The 17,565-nt window shown below is 44.1% G+C and overlaps 1 protein-coding gene across 2 annotated transcripts in view; it reads right to left on the minus strand.

Moving 5' to 3' along the window:
• Positions 1-9,479: 9,479 nt before the first annotated feature.
• The window catches only part of beat-VI (beaten path VI), a 67,198-nt gene continuing 59,112 nt past the window's right edge, over positions 9,480-17,565 (minus strand). For both annotated transcript variants that reach the window (XM_070287194.1, XM_017182462.3), the window contains 2 exons: positions 11,666-11,935; positions 9,480-11,561 (listed from right to left, as the gene is read on the minus strand). In XM_070287194.1, the coding sequence (XP_070143295.1) occupies positions 11,181-11,561; positions 11,666-11,935 (651 nt within the window). In that variant the 3' untranslated portion in view covers positions 9,480-11,180. The remainder of the gene's footprint in view (positions 11,562-11,665; positions 11,936-17,565) is intronic.

Here is a 17,565-nt window from a genome sequence, read left to right on the forward strand (position 1 = left end):
TGCACACTTGTTTCCATGGTGCCAGTGGGCCATAGAGCCGTTGCCCAGGTTTTGTTTGGCCAGGTGAGCATTTGAAAAATTGTTATAAACAGTTTTGGAGAGGTCCATAATTGAAAGAGGGTGAGGAGAGGTGCGGAAGGAGAGTCAGTCTCACTTCAATATGCATGCGAGGATGCCTGGGATTCGGTTTACAAACTGCTGGAAATGACCAGGTGCGGTCAGGCATCCTTCCTGCTGGATGCAGTATGCAAAGCCGAAATCTGAGCCGACCTGGTTTGTGTTAATTAATAAACGGAGCCTACTTTAAGACGACGCCTGCCATGTCCGATGCAATGCCCAATGCCAAGCCGAAGCCCATGGAGAAACCGCAACGATTGCAATGCAGTTTTGTCTGCCACAAAGCTGAATTCCAGCAACTGGCAGAAACAGCATGCTTTGCGGATACTTAACAAGGAGGCGGGACGAAAGAGGAGCGATGTAGGGAAAAGCGGGCCAATATGGTGCGATGACCTCAAAGCCGTGTAATTGGCCGGCGATGTAACATGGACTCGTTGCGATCCTTTTGAGCGTTTGCCAAATTCCGCATTTTTGAAGTAATAAAGCGCAGGTCAATCGAAGCTGGCAAAAGGTTTTGGGGGGTGTGTGTGTTGCACTTTGCAGTGTGTTGTTTGTGTGTGTTGTGGTAAGCAAATACACCAGTTAACAGGATTTTTGAAACGAATGTGAGCATTAGAGTGATGTGTACTTGAATCAATGCCAACGGAGTGAGAGAGATACGAAGTTCGTTTGTGAATAGATAAATAGATAAATGGAGGGATAGATCGATATTTAGACAGATAGATAGATAGATAGTTAAATAGATGTCTGATTAGATGATTAAGCAAATAAGTATTGCAATTACATATCAAGACCATTCCTTTTCCCTTGCGGTTACAACTTTTACTAAGTCCTCACCCTTATCTATACATTATCATACATTATTTGAGAAATCAAAGTTTTGCTGTGCTCTGTAAAAGACTTTTCCGATTTGAGGGGACCCGGCTCTTTGCTCTAAAACAACATTTGATATGCTCTTTAGAGCGCTGGCTAATTAACGTGGCCCGATTACAGAGCCATTGCCATTTACTCATCTCGTTTCTCCCACTCCCTTGAAGTTTTTGGCACACCAAAAAAATAATACTAGAGTTTCTCTGTCTTCAACAATATTATTCAAAATCCCTCCCGCCAACCCAACTCATTCGCATAAGCAAAGTGAAGTTTTTAGCCACAGTTGGGAAGTTTTTCCGACTGCCTCAAGTTTTATCATATTTTTGCAGAGTCAAATCTCGGCAGAAGAGTCTCCGCTGCCCTCGGTTCTCCGTTCAATTTGCATACAGAGTTTGAGCATTATTTTTATTTACCTGATTCAGCGCTGATTTATGATTTTATCGTGAAAACTACAGAGCTGTGGAGCGGTAAGGGGGAGCACCCGGCGAAGGCAAGGAAAGCAAAGCTCACGGAAAGTCAATTGAAATGCAAACGTGGCCAGTGGGTTGCCTTCCGGTGTTCGGGTACTGCCGGATTGCTGGATGGCTGGATGACTGGATGGAGTGGCGTCGCTCTCCTCCTTTGTTTGTGTGCGGAGGAGCTGCGTTTGCCATAACTCAAAGCCGGAGCTTTGTTGCCCACCAATTGCCCGGGCGTCACGTGTTTTCATTTGGCGCCTCTCGCCAAGTGCTTGGGGGAATTGTCACGTCACAGGAAGTTGCAGGCGACGTCATTGACTCATAAATAAAGTTAGAGCCACAAGGAGAGCATTGCTGGCAGGGATTGGTTTCGGTTTAGAGCTGCGGATGGACGCACCAATTGCTTTGATAAAATTTCGACCGAGCATCGGCTAGGCGGATGTGCCCAGAATGCAATCCCAAGGATACATTAAATACATTCTTGCAAAGGATAACCGTCATTGCTATTGTTTTACTAATTAAGAGGTTGTGTTTACTTAACGGGGACATCACTATAAATAAGATTAAATCTTGGCATCTTAATAGGTTGCTTAAGCCAAGAAAAACTATTTTAAAATTAAGTGGTGTGGTTATGAGATGAGATTTAATGAACTTATTGTGATTTTACTTTAGCTGTTTCTTTATTTATTATTATTTACATTTTCTTAGATATTATTCATAGGTATTTACAGCTTTTTCTTGAGTAGATCCTAATATAAAGTATCAAAAGTTACTAATAGATTTAAAACTTAATAACCAATACCTACAAATAAATCAACAACAAAGAGGAAAAATAACATTTGCTTTCCCAAAACTCTTGGTATTTTTTTCCATGAGTTTCGTGGCCAAATTTAATTTTCCGTGAACAGTTCAGACCTCCCAACATGTGGGTGTGTGTGGACTACTAGCACAATTCGCACAGTTAAACACGTCAATAAGTTATGGCGCTTGTTTGGGCGTGGGTGAATCAGAAGTCAGGTGCGTAAATGCTCCGGGGCGGGCTGTCAGTCAACGCTGCCAGCGGCAGCTTCTCGAGATGTGCAGCTGGAGCCGGAGCAGGGTGTGTCCTGGCCAGGCGGCAGCCGTCATGTGGCTGTTCCATTAAAATATGCAAGCAATATTGCGGCATAAAAACACACGAAATTATACAAAAGTCGGGCACACACATGCGCTACGGGGCGAGGCAATGTCAGGGTGAATTTTTCATAATTTCCAACGTTCGGGGGTGGAGAGGCAGTGAAATATTCTGCAATATTTAACAGACGCAGCGGAGGACGCGGCTCCTGCACCCGATGCTCTGGCTGCTGCTGCAGTTGTCAGACGGGGATGGCTAGGATCGAGTGGTTACCAGAGACAGGCGGACAACGAGCACATTGAAAGCGCATTTATTTGTCACTTGTCAGGCGGCGTAACGTAGCATCCTGGGCCAACTGGCATTTTATAATTCCCGAATGCTTTCCTGGCTCCGCCTTGCCCGGAGTCGTTGAGAAATTTCACTTGATTGTCTGTTGAAGAGAAGAGCATGAGAAAAAATATATTTAAGGATGTTTTTATAAGAGTAAAACATTCCAGATAAAAAATAGTCCTCAAAAATATATGAATCACACATTTAATGGGCAGTTTTTTGGCTGAAAGACCTCTTTAAAATGAGATTTAATCCCCAAATTTGCTTTGCTTTCTCCCAGTGCATCACCACACACTCTCACGCACACTCTGTAGGTGCGGTTTTGGGGGGCTGGACATGGGGTGAACTTTTATTAATTACCTGCATGTGGCGGGCAGCGGTCGAGCGGCGGTCGGCGGGCGGTCTGTCTGCCTGCCAGTCTCTGGCGAATGGCGGATGGCGCACGCGGCGTATGAGTTATATGCTGGGGACACTTGCGCGTCGAAGGCTGTTTTCATTTAATTTCATGTTTCAATTTTCAAGCAATTAACGCATAAAAGGCTGAACGCGCGCTGCCTTGGCCAAATAATTGACCAAGATGGAAAACAGTCAGCTGCAATTTCATATGCAAATGGCCGCGGGGAGCGAGATAAACAAAAAAAAAAAAACCGAAATAAAAAATAAAGGAATTTGGTTAGCAGTTGGTGGAAATGCATTTTCCCAGTGGGGCGGGATGCCTTTCCGTGGGGCGTCTGTTTTTTTTCTAATAAATGAAGTGAAAATGTTTTCAGCAAACAAATTTATGAGGCGTGCAGCATCGAAATTATGATAAAAGATTGAAGTGTGTGCATGTGAGCGTTGCTATATAAAGCAAATATGCGCAATTTCGTGTTCTGGCAGACTGGCAGCCTCGGAACCAAAAGTGGCGCGTACTCAAACGTAAAATGTTTGTTTGCGGCTGCCAAAGGGGCAGGTAAGGGGGTGGGATATGGAGCGGGTATGTAGGGTACATAGGGTATTCCCCAACCCATTTCCATTCCCATTCCCTCCCTTCTCCCTTCTCCCGACAATGTGCACACATCAATCACAGTGCCATAACCAAAAAAAAAAAGCTGAAAAATTAAATAAAAAAGCAGTGAGAATTTTCGGGAATCTAAAGATGCATGGTGCCTGTATCTGTACATTCATAACTACAGCGGAGTGGAAAAATAAATATGATGCCGCTCGGCAAACACAGCCATATGCACACACTCGCACACACACAAAAAAAAAAGAAGAAAGCCACGCTAATTTCCGTCACGTTGAGCATACAAAGGAGCGGCAAGGCACGTGAGGCACCCAAAGAACATCTGCACTGGGAGCTGAAATTGTTTGAAAATTTTTGGGATTACAATTGAGAACTAGAGAAAATTTTAAAATAGGTTTTCATAGAATTCCCTTGAAGATGTGACATATTTCAAAAGATTTTTGTTGATTTTAGATTGCTTAAAATTGGTTTATTTATGGTTTAAAATGTATTTCTATTAAATATTATTTTTAATTTTTATTAAACACCAGAGCAGTGATATTTTAAATGTAGAAAATATTCCTTCAACTTCTTTTAGAGTTATTTTAACATTTACATATATTAAAATGTAATTTATTTATCTTCTGTATATGAAATAATAGGAATAGAGCTTCTCTTATATTATTTTTCCTAAGTGCAACCATGTGGCAAAAGTCGACTTGGAAGAGCAGGTTCACCCGAACGGAGAATCTGCCAGAGATGTATGTATGTGTCTGTGTGAAAGGCAACTGCTAAAAATGGAGGAAACTTCAAAGGCAGCGGACATCGACTGCATTGGCAGTGGCGTAACAATCGTGTAGCCTGCTTTCTGGGGCCAAGAACTGCAGCTGCGTGTATCAGGTGGCATCAGCAGCAGTCACCTTGACTGCTTTGCGCACACAACTCCTGAAAATGCGTCACAAAAGAAAATATTACGCTCTTCTCCTCTCATCATAAGCAGGGCAATTTCCGGGGTTTTCCTGAAAACTGGAATATAGTTTTCAATTAGCTTACTTCTGGAAGAAACTGCACACTTTCAATATTTGGCCAATTCGGGTTTCTGTTTCTGATGGGAAGAGACCTCAGAGAGATCCGAGAGATAGGCGCCATGCAAATTGAATGCGTCTCCCTCGGCTGAGGCAGAACTTTTCCACTTTGGCTCTGATGAATGTTGTTTCGAGGCAAGTCGACATGCAGGTAACTACATAAGCAGGGAAAAAGCGGTCGAAACTTATTTTGGCCAGCCTTAAAATAACACAAAACACTCTTTAAGTTGGCCAAACTAAGCGTCGGGTAAACGAGTTTGCTCAGCAACTTAAGCACACCTATAAAAATTCAACTTTCATTTCCGAAAAACGAGGCGGCAGCATGTAAAACACCTTGAACAAAAAAGGGGGAGGCGGAGAAAAGGGGTGGGACAGCCCCCTTTGCCAACTGGTGAAGCGTGCAGCGTGTAAACGAGAGCTCTGTGAGGAATCCAGTGACTTTCAACTTAATTAATTAAAAGCAAATTAAAAGTTTTAATCTTTGCGCTACAAATTGTTGCTGGAAAAGGGTCCGCCCACTTGCCCTGCCAAAAGGGCGCCTACAACATTATTCCCGTTGAAGAAGGCTCCACTGATGAGCAAAAATAATAAACTGTGGCTGCCTCCGAGTTGCCTCTTGTTGGCCGGGGAATCTGAAAACAATCGGGGGAAGCACCCGACAGCAACAAAGGAGTTCTTTCCGAGTGAAAGGGTTGGGCTTTCCAGGGCGTTGAGTGGGTCTGAGGGGTTGGTTTGGTTTCATAAGCCAGTGTAAGCAGATTTTATCTTAATTCAACGCAAAATTAACAAATTTCCAAGCCAAACAACGGCTGACAAAACAAGCAAAGTCAATTTGCCCAAACGATTGCTAATGCTTGCCGGCAAACTTTGCCCTGTGCCATCAGTCGGAGCACCTCAAGCCCATGTACCGAGCAATAATATGCGTTTATTTGCCAGAATTGCGATTTCGAATACCGAATTTATTGCCTACGAGCCCCGGCTTAAAGCTCTGCCGTTTGATCAATGGCCCCGAATCAAAGCCAAATAGAAAGCACGTAGCACGTAGCTGCAGCAGCATTATGGCAACGACATCGTCATCGCCTTCACCTTCTGGCTCTGAATTTCCAACATCCCTGGCTGCTGCTGCTAAACGTCACTTGCTGAATTTATGACGCACTGTCGCCTCCGAGAGCTGCATTCATCACGTTTCCGTCAGCTGCATGTCCAAGGCGTCGGATGGTTGTCATAAAAGATGCTCATCATCAGTTTTTGGGGCGTTCTCCTTCGACTGCCTTGGCCATAAAGCGTTTCTGGCCACGACCATGCCTGAAATAGGACCAAGCCATGAATATATAGTAATCCCCCTTTCGGCGAAAATCTGTTTCTTCCGCTAATTACGCGGCCATAAATCCATAGGCTGTCTCGATTTGAGGGCGTGGCCGGCAGCGTCTTGTTTTGCATTTGCGAAATGAAAACACAGCGCCGGCCAAGAGAATTGCCAGGCCTGCCAAGTACACGTCGATTTCAGCAATGGGCGCCGGATGAGTACAGTGAGGGAAACGTTGGTATAGAGGGAATAAATTTAAGATTTAGTAACATCTTGTTAAGGATTCCTACGTTGTAAAAGATTTATGCCTCAGAAATATATTCTTTATTATGTATTAGAAATAAAAGTATTAGTTCTTAAATTAGTTCCTTAAATATGAACTCCTTAAATATAAACTTTCCATATTAATTATCCCATTTGTTCGCTGTTCGTTAGGAACTTTAAACTGCTTGAGACTTATAAGGACTCTCAAAATATGTTCTTTATTACCACCAAATTCCATAAATATTCCCAAATATTAATCCAAAAGTATATTATTTCAGCTTGTTCGTTTTTTTGACTTCACATTGAACTAGGTAAATATTATTTTCTGTTTTTTGCTCTCTGCATTTATTTGCAACATTTTATTGTTGAGTTTTTGGCAGCGCCTGTCCTGGCTCTTGTCTGATGTTGCCGCTGCTATGTTACTGCAGAAGCACTCGTAAATGTCATGCCGTGCATTTGCATTTCAATTTCCATTACAATTCGGGATGCCAGTCGGTCCGGACAACGGACCACGGACAGCCGTACACCATGCCGCCCCCGTTCCGCTGCTGTTTGGCCGCGATTAGCGCGCTATAAATCCAAAAATGTTGCTGTATTTTAACAATGTTTTTGGGTTCGCCTGCCAGCCAGTCAGCCTGCTAGCCGGCTCTGCCAATGGCCACTGTGTTTGCTGTTGTTAAATGCAGAAAAGGCCATAAACCAAATCATTTGGCGCTGCCACGCCCCCCAAAGTGGAGGCTGTGAAACATTGTCCCGGCATTTTGTACAGAGAGAGAGAGAGAGAGAGAGCGAGAGAGATCAGGCTTCAAAATATGCAACTCATTTTGCTGATGTTTTTGGCCGAAAAGCTGGTGTATCCCAGTATCCCATTTGCATTATTTGTAGCCCGATACGCATTTAATTAAAATGGCGCATTTGAATTAGTGTTGGTGTGGGCATATAAAGCTACCGGGATTAGCATCAGCTATAAAGTCCCGACATTTTTAAATCAAAAACACAAATCGGCATAAGTAACGCACATTTTGGCAGATTTTAGTTAAGAGTTTACAGGAGGAAAAATAATGTTGATTATTAAAGGCCTCAACATCAAACTAGAAATTAAATACTCTGAAAGGATATAGATATACACAAGTTCTTCCCTTGGCTTACGTCATTCTCTGTCACAATAGTTTTTTCACCAGCCTTGTTGCCAAGTGTAATTATAGTTGATTTACCCAGCAGCATAACCCATTTGCTTACTTAGTGGCTGTGTCAGCAGAATTGAAGTGGATTGAAGAGGTCTTGAGGTTCTGCCAGTTCCTTCGGCACGTCCGCGTGTTCGAAGCGTTTTGCCTAGACATATACGCCGCCGCGCCACGCCGCCGCCGCCGCCGATTTTGGCCTTATTTGGCGCGCCGCCGCCAAATTATGAAAATAGCGGCGCGCCGCGGCGCGCCGCTGGTGCGGCATCGGCGCAGCTTCAGCGCGGCCTTCAGTGTCATTGTTCTTTATAAAACTTTAAAAAAAATAAATAACTCATTAAAATGGCCTTTTTGCCTTATTTGACGCGCCGCCGCCGCCGGTTCTTTCTGACTCCTACGCCGCCGCCGCCGAGTCATTTTGACCTCTACGCCGCCGCCGATGCCTTTAACCATCGGCGTAAACCTCTCGTTTTGCCTACTCATTTTGCGTTACGCATACGCCGTGTGTGCGTGTAAAACTTTAAACAGCACGATGACTGCACAATTACGGCAACTAACCTAGGGGTGGGGCTGGCTGAAGGGGGTGGCAGTTCGAAAAAGGAGTAGTGGCAACTGCGGTTGGGTCTTGGCTGCAGCCAATGGCTTGTAAATAATACGAGCGCTTACCTGCGCTGCTGGGTTCCTGGGTCGACAGGTCGCTGGGTCGCGGCCTCGCTGTTGCAGGTAGTAGTAGATGGTGGCTTTCGCATTCTGTGGCCTTTGCCCCGTGTGCTGCCATGTGGCGGTGTTCCCGCTGTTGCAGCAACTAATTAAGACAAACTAACGGACGCGGCTAGGTGTGGCGCGCGTACGCTTAGGGGGTGTGTGCCCGATGTCCTTGAGAGGCAGCTCGGCTCAAGGGCGAACATGCATCCAAAGAAATGCAGCTTGAATAATGAATAACTTGAATTTAAAGTCTAAAGTTCTTAAGTTAAATGGTTTTGAAAAAGTATGTATAAATTACGGAACCTAACTCTAATTTACTTTAATGTAACGCTATTAATTCTCTAATTAATTTTGTAGAAATATGAATACTCCTGCTTTTTCTCCCACTGCACACCCTACGTGTTTTGATATATATGCTTTTGTTACAATCACAATGTGTTTACAAGGGAGGAGAGGTAGCGGCGAGCGAGTGTGTTGTGCGAGCTGGGCGCCAAGTGCACTTAATTTGTTTGCTTAATTTACAAAACATGAGACGCTGGTGATGCTCTGGTCCTGCTTCTGGTCCCAGGACCCCGGTTCTCTGTTCCCCGTTTCCCCGGTCGCAGGTCTCGGGTCTCTCCGGTGTCCCCCCTGTTGTGTGTTCAGCACTCGCCGGCTGTGTCAGCAGCGGTATCAGCAGCAGCTTCGGCTGGTAACTGGTAACTGGTAGCTGGTGTTGCATGTAAGTGCAGCTGTTGTTGGCAATGCGAGGAGAACAAGGACCAACTTCGACAGTGGCATCCTAGCGTGGCCCGGAGACCGTGTGTGTGTCCGTTAATAACGGGATCATTGCCTTAATTATGCACACCTAAAGTGCTTGACAAGTTACGGAAATTTTGACTCTTTAAGTGAAGGGATAATTTGAAGGAGTAAAGACTTTAAAAGGATTTTTTACTCACCTTAAACCTTGCTTAAGTTTTATAGTTTCCATCTTTGCAATCCCAGAGATTTTAGTTCCAACTGACTTTTTGTCAGAATTAAAAACAACCTTTTTATACATTTTGTATTATTTATTTATTTCGTCATATAATTCTTGCCTTTATCGCTTTTAATGTTGAGCTAAATCTCACGCCCACATCGGCCGGCGTGCACTTTGTTGGTTTTTGTGTGGTTTGATTTCGTTTGACCTTTTTGGCTTTGCTTAACTCCCATTAAATTATCTATAATTATGCATATTTAATATATAATTTCTCCTGGTTGTTGACTCTGCTCGTTCTGCTCGGCTTTGTTGTATTATTTCCTCGTTTTCCTGTATTTAAGTTTGATTTTACATTTTATTATTAGTTTCGTTTTTAGTTTAGTTAAGATTAGTTTGCGTTTCAGTTTATTTCGGCCTGCCACAACTCGCTAAAATAACATCGTTTCGTTTTGTTTTGATTTACAATATGTTGCTTAATCGGCTTATAATATACTTTCCAATTTCCCAATTTTCGTCACTTGGCTGAGAAATACATCTTGAATTTCTTTGTTGTGAGTTTGCGCTGAGCTGGAACCTCTAAAAATAGTCCTTTGGCCAAGGAGTTCGGCAGAATATACTCTTAACATCATCCAACTAACTTGTACGCACTAAATTCTCTCTTGTCCTGACATTTATTATTCGATAAATATATATATTTGCAATATTCGTTTTTTGTTTAAATTTAGTCTAGAAACAAAGACCATCTTATGCCTCAACGGAAATTAAAATTTCAACAACCTGACACCGCAAATAAGCCACAATTGAAACGAAAACAAATCCAATTAAACTGAATTTGGCCGATATTCATTTTTGATTTTTTTCTTATCTGATTTTATGTAGCTCTTTTCTTTTCTCTTTATTTTTTATTTTTTTTTTGATTTCATCGATTTTTCATAAAGACTTAATTAGTTTGTATTTAACTTGTTCTTCTCAGCTTTAATTAATGTTTGCCTACACGCGGTCAGCTGCCCTTGTGTGGGTTTCGTATTATTAATTTATTATTTGTGTTTTTTTCATACTTTACAGTAATTATTTACATAACTTATGTGCCTAGGTTGCGGTAGTTGGAGGGTAGGGTGTACTTAGTATTTAAATGTGTGTGTTTCTCTTACGCTTATTAATTGTGGTTTTTTCTCTGTTTATGTAATTAGTTTTGCAACGTCTCGTTTGCAAGTGCCAGTGTTAATTTATTTAAATTTATGGATTCATTTTTCACTATGACTTCTCTTTGCCTTCTTCAAGAGTTCAACCACGCCGCGTTACGTATTAAATTTATGCTATGTTTTTACCTTTACTATTATTATTATTTTAACCCTCCGCTGATCGTGCCGTGTGGGGAAATGCAGATCCCATTTTCTCCTTAATTTACGGTTTATTATCGGAATTTTGTAGGCAGCCGCCGCAAATGATGAATTAATGCAATAAAAATATTACATCGGTTTGAACTCTGCTTGTTTTGTTTGCGAACCAGCAAATAAAAAAAAATATAAAATACCAGGACATGCTTTACTAGGCGTTGACAATGCAGGGTCGCCGTTGGTTTTCCCAATGATTTTTTTGTGTTCGTTTTTTTTTTATTTTTTGATTTTTGCATTTCCTTGTTCTTTTGCACGCTTCACATGCCGAAGCATATTGTTTGTTATTTTTTAATTACACAGCTCCCGCTGTTGATTCCTCCTCCTCCTTGTCGTCCTCCTCCTCCTCCTCCGCGTTCCGACTTGTCCGTGGCAGTGTGGTGTGTGGGAGCAGCTTAGGCCATCCGCTCTGGTCACAGATGCCCCACCGTCAGCGTGGCCATGACCAGCAGGAGAGCGCCCGCAGCACCACAGCAGATGCAGCAGCGCTGGGAGGCACCGGTCAGCGCCGAGTTATCCGGATCCCCGTTTGCATACCGCTTCGAGCCCTCCAGGCCCAACAGATTCGGCGAGATGGTCGTCGGCGGCGCATTGCTCAGGCCAATCCGCTGCTGGACGCTCTTGTGGAACACATGCAGGATGGACACTTCGCACAGCAGGTTGATGTTCGCCTGGTACTTGGCCTGGAAGAAGCCCTGCAGCACCTGGCTGTGCGGATAGATCTCCAGCGAGGAGTACGCGGTGGAGCCCTCGAAGGCATCCTGCGTGATGCGCTGCAATGGAGTGGGGTAAACCTAAGTGGGGGTGGGATAAGAGAAAGTAAAGTCAGGTGATAAGTAACTGAATTATTACTTGAAAATAATAATTATTTTAATTTTAAATATATTCGTTATCTCACCATCCGTCCATTGATGTACCAGGTGATGTTGGCCGGCGGATACGAGGGACCCACGGTGCACACGGCCTTAAAGTTGTCATTTACGCCAATCACCTTCTTGTCCACCTGCATCACCGGCTCATCTTTTGGCAGCTCAATCACCTGCATGTGCGCCGAGCGAATCTCCGTGTGGAAGAGCGGAGCATCCTCGGAGACCTCGCACTGATAGCTGCCGCTCAGCTCCCGGGTGACACCTTTCAGCGTCACCGATGTGGCATCCGACTTGCTGAGCTGAAAGTGGCAAGTAATGAATGGGAGAGGCGGTTGTTAATACATCGGAAGGATGCACTGGCAAAAAATAAGTATATAAACTACTGGCCCTCCTTTCATAATATATACTATGTAAATTAACTTTATACACATGTTTTCTATTAAAAAGTGAAAGAAGGAACCCATTTGAATATAACTTAAAAAGGTTTTCCCTTAAACCTTCTCTCAGTGTCCTTGTCAACGTAATAAAGCAGGAAAGCTCTCTCTATATCCCCTACGTATTTAACTCAATCTTCCATTTTTGGATGGGCGGGTTCTATCAGCATCCCCGATTCCGATTCCAATTCCAATTCCGAATCCGAATCCGCGCAGGCAGCGTCGCATTTGTTGGTAATCAACGGGGCATGAGTAAGTACCATGGCTGCCATTGGTTGGGGGCATGCCCCATGGCGGGGCTGTGGCTTGGCTTTACTGGCCTGCAGTCACTTTCAGGACCTTTGCCAGGGTATTACAGGAGTCGCATCATGCCAATTTCACATTGCACACACACTCGTTGTCGCAGTTTAGCATATTCTGTTAATTGCCAGCAAGCGCTTGCCACTTGGCAAACAGTTGTGCAATATCCTACTCAAAATCCACTTCAGCAGCGAACCATTCGCGATTACCGTGTGTGCCGCTGGGTGTGAGGAGTGTGTGTGTGTGTGAGAGGTCCTTTTATCGCAGGCCTGGCCTTTTGTATTTAAGTTCAGGCAACACCAATACTCGTTCGCAACCCATTCGAGTTTTGCATATGCCACCAAAGCCAGAGCACCAGAGCACCATAGCCGGCGTTGCCATCGCTTTGTTCATTTGCATCTGTACTAATCCTGGCATCCTCGCTGTTGTTGCTGCTGTTGTTGTTGCTATTGGCAGAGCCATCCCCGACCATCAGTTACCACTTGCTACCCCTCCTCCTCGTCCCCGTTGTAGTGGCCCGCGGCAAACAACAGCTTTTTACGATTGTTTCAACACTTTGGCGCATTGCTCGGCTTGCCCTGGCTTTCTCCCCCTCTATATTTACTATAGTTTGTTGTTTTCTTTCCAGCCAGTTGTGCCAGTTCATTCGCAGATAACGCCGTCGATAAGAGCACCACCTACGGGCTCCTGGAATCCTGTGAACCTCTAAACCCAGACCAAGAGGGATCCCAACCCCCACAGCACATCTTCCTCGCGGTTGCCAATTGGCATATTGGCCATCCATGGCTGGCTCCAGCTCCATTCGATCCCAATGGCCCCTGGCGAGCTGTGGTTTTAGTGGCTTTCGGATTTGTCGACGCTGATCTCGTTACGCAATCGTAAAATGAAAACAAATGCGAAACGTATTGATAAGGTTCTCTATATGCATGAGGAGAGGCTGTGGTTGTGTTTGTGCTGTTGTGTTGGGTCCATGAATAATGTGCATCGGGCCAGAGATACATTATGATTTGGTATTGGCTTACGTGAGTTATGCGAGAGAGGACCTATATGGATATGGAGTCACTGCATAAAGCTTGGCCAAGCCATCAAAATAGTTTTCGTATAAATATTTAAGCCACACTGTGTTAGCTCTGCTTTAAATAATTGTAAATTCATATGAAAATGGGTTTCAACTGTGGGAGTTTCAGGATATATTTTGCAGGTATTGTGAAAACTCATAGAACCAAGGCATCGAATCAAAAATTGATCAAAAAACAAGGTAATAAATATAATAATTATTGCCTAAAATATTTATTTAAATTATTACAAGCTGATACTGTTTTTTATTTCATATTTCATCTGCATGCAAACGCAATGGCTTACCGCCTCCAATCCGCCCGAGGGAATGCCAACCCCTCTCATCTAATTAGATGACACTAATTATGTAATCAAACATATACGCAAAGTTGTTCCTGGCCGCTTTATTTATTCAGCAGCTTCGTGTGGCTGTGGCTGTGTTGTTGACTCTTTTTCTTGTTTGTGGGGCCTCTGCCGCTGCTGCTGTGACTGCCATATTTATTTAATTGCATGTGACTTTATTTGTTGGCTGGTACTCTGCGGCCGGTCCTGGCGGAAGCGGATGTGGCAGCGCCAGGAAGCGCGCCAAACAAACGCAAATGTCTGCCATTTTGAGGAATGATATGCCCACTACAGCCGACTTGCGGAGAGTCACCAGTACACACACACACACATCCTGGCACACCCTCGCTCACATCCTTTTCAGTTGCTCACTTGAAACTGTAGCCATTTTGTAACTGCTCCTCCGGGCAGTCAGGAGGACAACGCAGGCAGGGAAAGCTCAACTCAAGTTGCGTTTGTCGTGAAAAGTTCTTTTTTTCCGCCCGCCCCTGTTTTTTCGTTTCCGCTTTTATTTATTTTTATTTGCTGGCTTTTAATTTCTATTTATATTTTATATTGCTTTAGCAGCCGCAGCTGCGCAACTTTCAGGCATGAAAAAATTACGCCACTAAAGCGTAATTTTGCATGCCAAACACACAGACACGTGGAGGAGTTTTCCCCACACTCTCCACACTCTCTGGCACATCGTTTCCCTTTTGTTGCCCCCGCCGTCCAACCCATGTGTGAGAGTAAAGTATTGTTTCAATAATTCTGGCTTTATGAAATAATAACTTTACTGCAAAAAGCTCTCGGCCCGGCTGAGCTGAGCTGAGCTGAGCTGCCAGAGTCGCCGAGTTGTAAGAATACAATGAATTTCATTGCAGTGCCCCCAATGCCGGCTGCTCTCCCCACTTTTCCTGCATTTTTCCTGGCTTTCCTTCTGCTCCCCTGTCTTTCCTTCTGACTTTCCCCTCGCCTCATCCCGCTCCACTGCCGCATGCTGCCCACTTTTGTGGCTCTTTCTGCAGTTGTTCCCGGCTCCTCACTGAGTTTCCGCTGTTTGTTGTGCAGCAATTTTAATTTTACCAACGCTGTCGCATGCGGCACACGTGCACTGAGAGAAAAGTGTATTAGAAATGTAACAAACTAAGACAGAAAATAATTACTGCCTGCTAAAATTATTTTTTGAAATAAATGCCTTAGAAAAATCAACTAGAACCGACTTTAAATTTTATTAAAATCTCTGTTTTTTCCAGTGCTCAAGTATCTGTGTGAGCTTGGCTCAGCTGCAGTCTCGTTTGCATGCAACACTTTATGAATTATTGCTGTATCAACTCAAGTCGCGGCCACAGGACCACACACGCACACTCCTATTCCCGACACACTCTCCTCCCAGCACACACTCACATGCGCACGTATTATGTCATGCCGAATTTCCGCTGCCGGGAGCATTGTTGTAACTAACGGCGTTCTCCCAACCAATTCCCCATACCAGTATTTCCCACGAATTTCCCACCCATGCCACCACGCCAGGCCATGCTTTTCCCACTCGCAGTTGCCGTTGGCATTTCACAACTTCGACTGCCTAACGCTTGGCAAAAACCGACCACAAATTTAGTGAATGAGATGTTTCCGGTGCGGTTGTTATTCCTCTTCTACTCCTCCATGTTGCTGCTGTTGGTGTTGGTGTTGCAGGTTGCCATTGCTGTTGCTGGCAGAGCCCTTGCTGTAGTTGTTGCTGTCGCTGCTATGAACAATTTTTGGTGTTTGGAAAATGCATGGCTTTTTATTGTGCTCATTGTTGGCGCAGGCAGACAACAGCACGCCAATGTGAATGGGTCTAGGAACCAGCAGAACCCCCACTACACTCACTTACACATCGCACCCAATGCCATTTGGCCAGCTAGTTACACCCAGCTATTCCGATTGCCGCTGTGCACTTCACGAATGCATTTCGCATTTTTATTTATTATGTTTATTTGTTGCCATTTGTCACACAACAATTTCTAGCTGTGGAAAGTGACAGGGAAAATTTTGGCAAAGGCAAAGTGCCTGCATGTGACTGGCTTAAGTAGTTAATGGAAATTGAAGTGAACACTCAAGGGTGGTGGTTTTAGGATTAAAGAGCAATGTATGTGGGAGAGGATACTCTAAATATATAAGTACTTTTATGGAAAGAAAGTATTTTCTTGATTTTCTTTGATAGCAAGGTTGTATCTGTTCTTTTTTCATCAGCTTACAAAAATAAAATAAAATATTAGTTAACCCTTTAAAAATAATATTATTACTTACAAAAAAATTCAATCAGTCTTCACTACCTCACACGAGTTAGCAAAAAAAGGACAGCCTTTCCCTAGCACATACAATTAGCAAGGACCAAAAAGAAGCCCAACAAAGAAGCCCTTTCGGAGTTCATTCAAATCAGCAGTCGTAGAGACCAGATCCTGGACTATGTAACTCTCTGGGCCGACCAACTTTTCGGTCACTTCTGTCGCCAGGCTTCGGCCTCCTCTTGGTTTTTCGCTTAAATTTCCCAGTAGCAAGTGCATTAATTTTAAGCGCACATTGCTGTGCATAAATGCGAGGCGTGTCGGGTTATTAACAATGTTAAAAGCAAACGCGCCAGCGGCCAGGACACTCTCCGGCAAAAGCCAAAGGACACTGCTCAGTGTGTGCCTGTGTGTGTGTGTGTAAGTGAGGACAACTGACGCTGCCATTACCGCAAACTTAATGCGGAATAATTCCTTCCGTGTTGACAGTGTGCAAAAACTTTTCGGGGCGCAAATTTTCGTGAAGCTCTCTCTCCGCCGAAGGACCCAGAACGACCCAGAAGGATTCAGAAGCCAATGTCAGAGGAGGAGAGTGAAAGAGTGGAGGAGACACGGAGGAGGCCTCTCGGCTGGCTGCTTGCTGGCGATTTTTATTGTTGTGGCGGACAATGAATAAGCCGCAAAACTTTAGAGCACTTGGCATATCCTATTCCTGTCCCGCTCAGCCTCCAGGCCGCCCATTCGGTGACCTCCTAGCCCCCCAGCTCAGCGGGCGGGCCTGGTAATTGTGTTTTTAATTGAAGACTGCCAGCGAAGCGAGCGGAGCTGTCTCTAAATTAAAAATTTAATTACATTTAACATGATGATTTTCCTGTTTATATTTCCCCTCTTTTTTTCGTTATGTATTTTGTGAATATTCTTTTTTTTTATGGTGAATAAGGTGGAATGCACTGGGAAAAAAGAGACTAGGAGAGAGATAAAAATATAAATTATGGATTAAGTCAGGAAAATACCTATAATTTATTCTTGAGGAAGTTGTTTCAATTAATAAAATCTCTGGAAAATTACCTTAGTTATAATTTTATAAAAATGTAGATTATTTTTTAAAGATTTATTTCTTTTTTTAATTTTCGCAGTGTCAGCGCAAGGTGCAAGGGAGTCCGAGGTGGACGCGTGGCTCTGTTGCCTTGCCATGCTGAATGACTTCTGAAGTTTTGTCGACGCGACTTCCTCTGCCCACCGCCTTAATATGCATACATTTACATTCCAATAACGCTCAAGTGGACGCCACGAGTGCACTTTGCTTGGCCACGCCCCCCGGCGCCTACAAGTGCCTCGCATGTCAGCGGCAGCGGCGGCGTCATCAGCGGCAGCTGCCTTTCAAGAGCTCGCCCTCCCCGATGCTTTATGCGCCACACCCACTCCACCTATGACACGCCCCCCTCCTCACACACACATACACTCACAGAGACACACTTGTCCGGGGGACACACGTGTGGCATATGCATATGCATAATGGCCGACAACTTGGCACGGGCGGAACTTTTC

This window comes from Drosophila kikkawai, chromosome 3R (assembly GCF_030179895.1).
Source record: "Drosophila kikkawai strain 14028-0561.14 chromosome 3R, DkikHiC1v2, whole genome shotgun sequence".
NCBI classification, from domain to species: Eukaryota; Metazoa; Arthropoda; class Insecta; order Diptera; family Drosophilidae; genus Drosophila; species Drosophila kikkawai.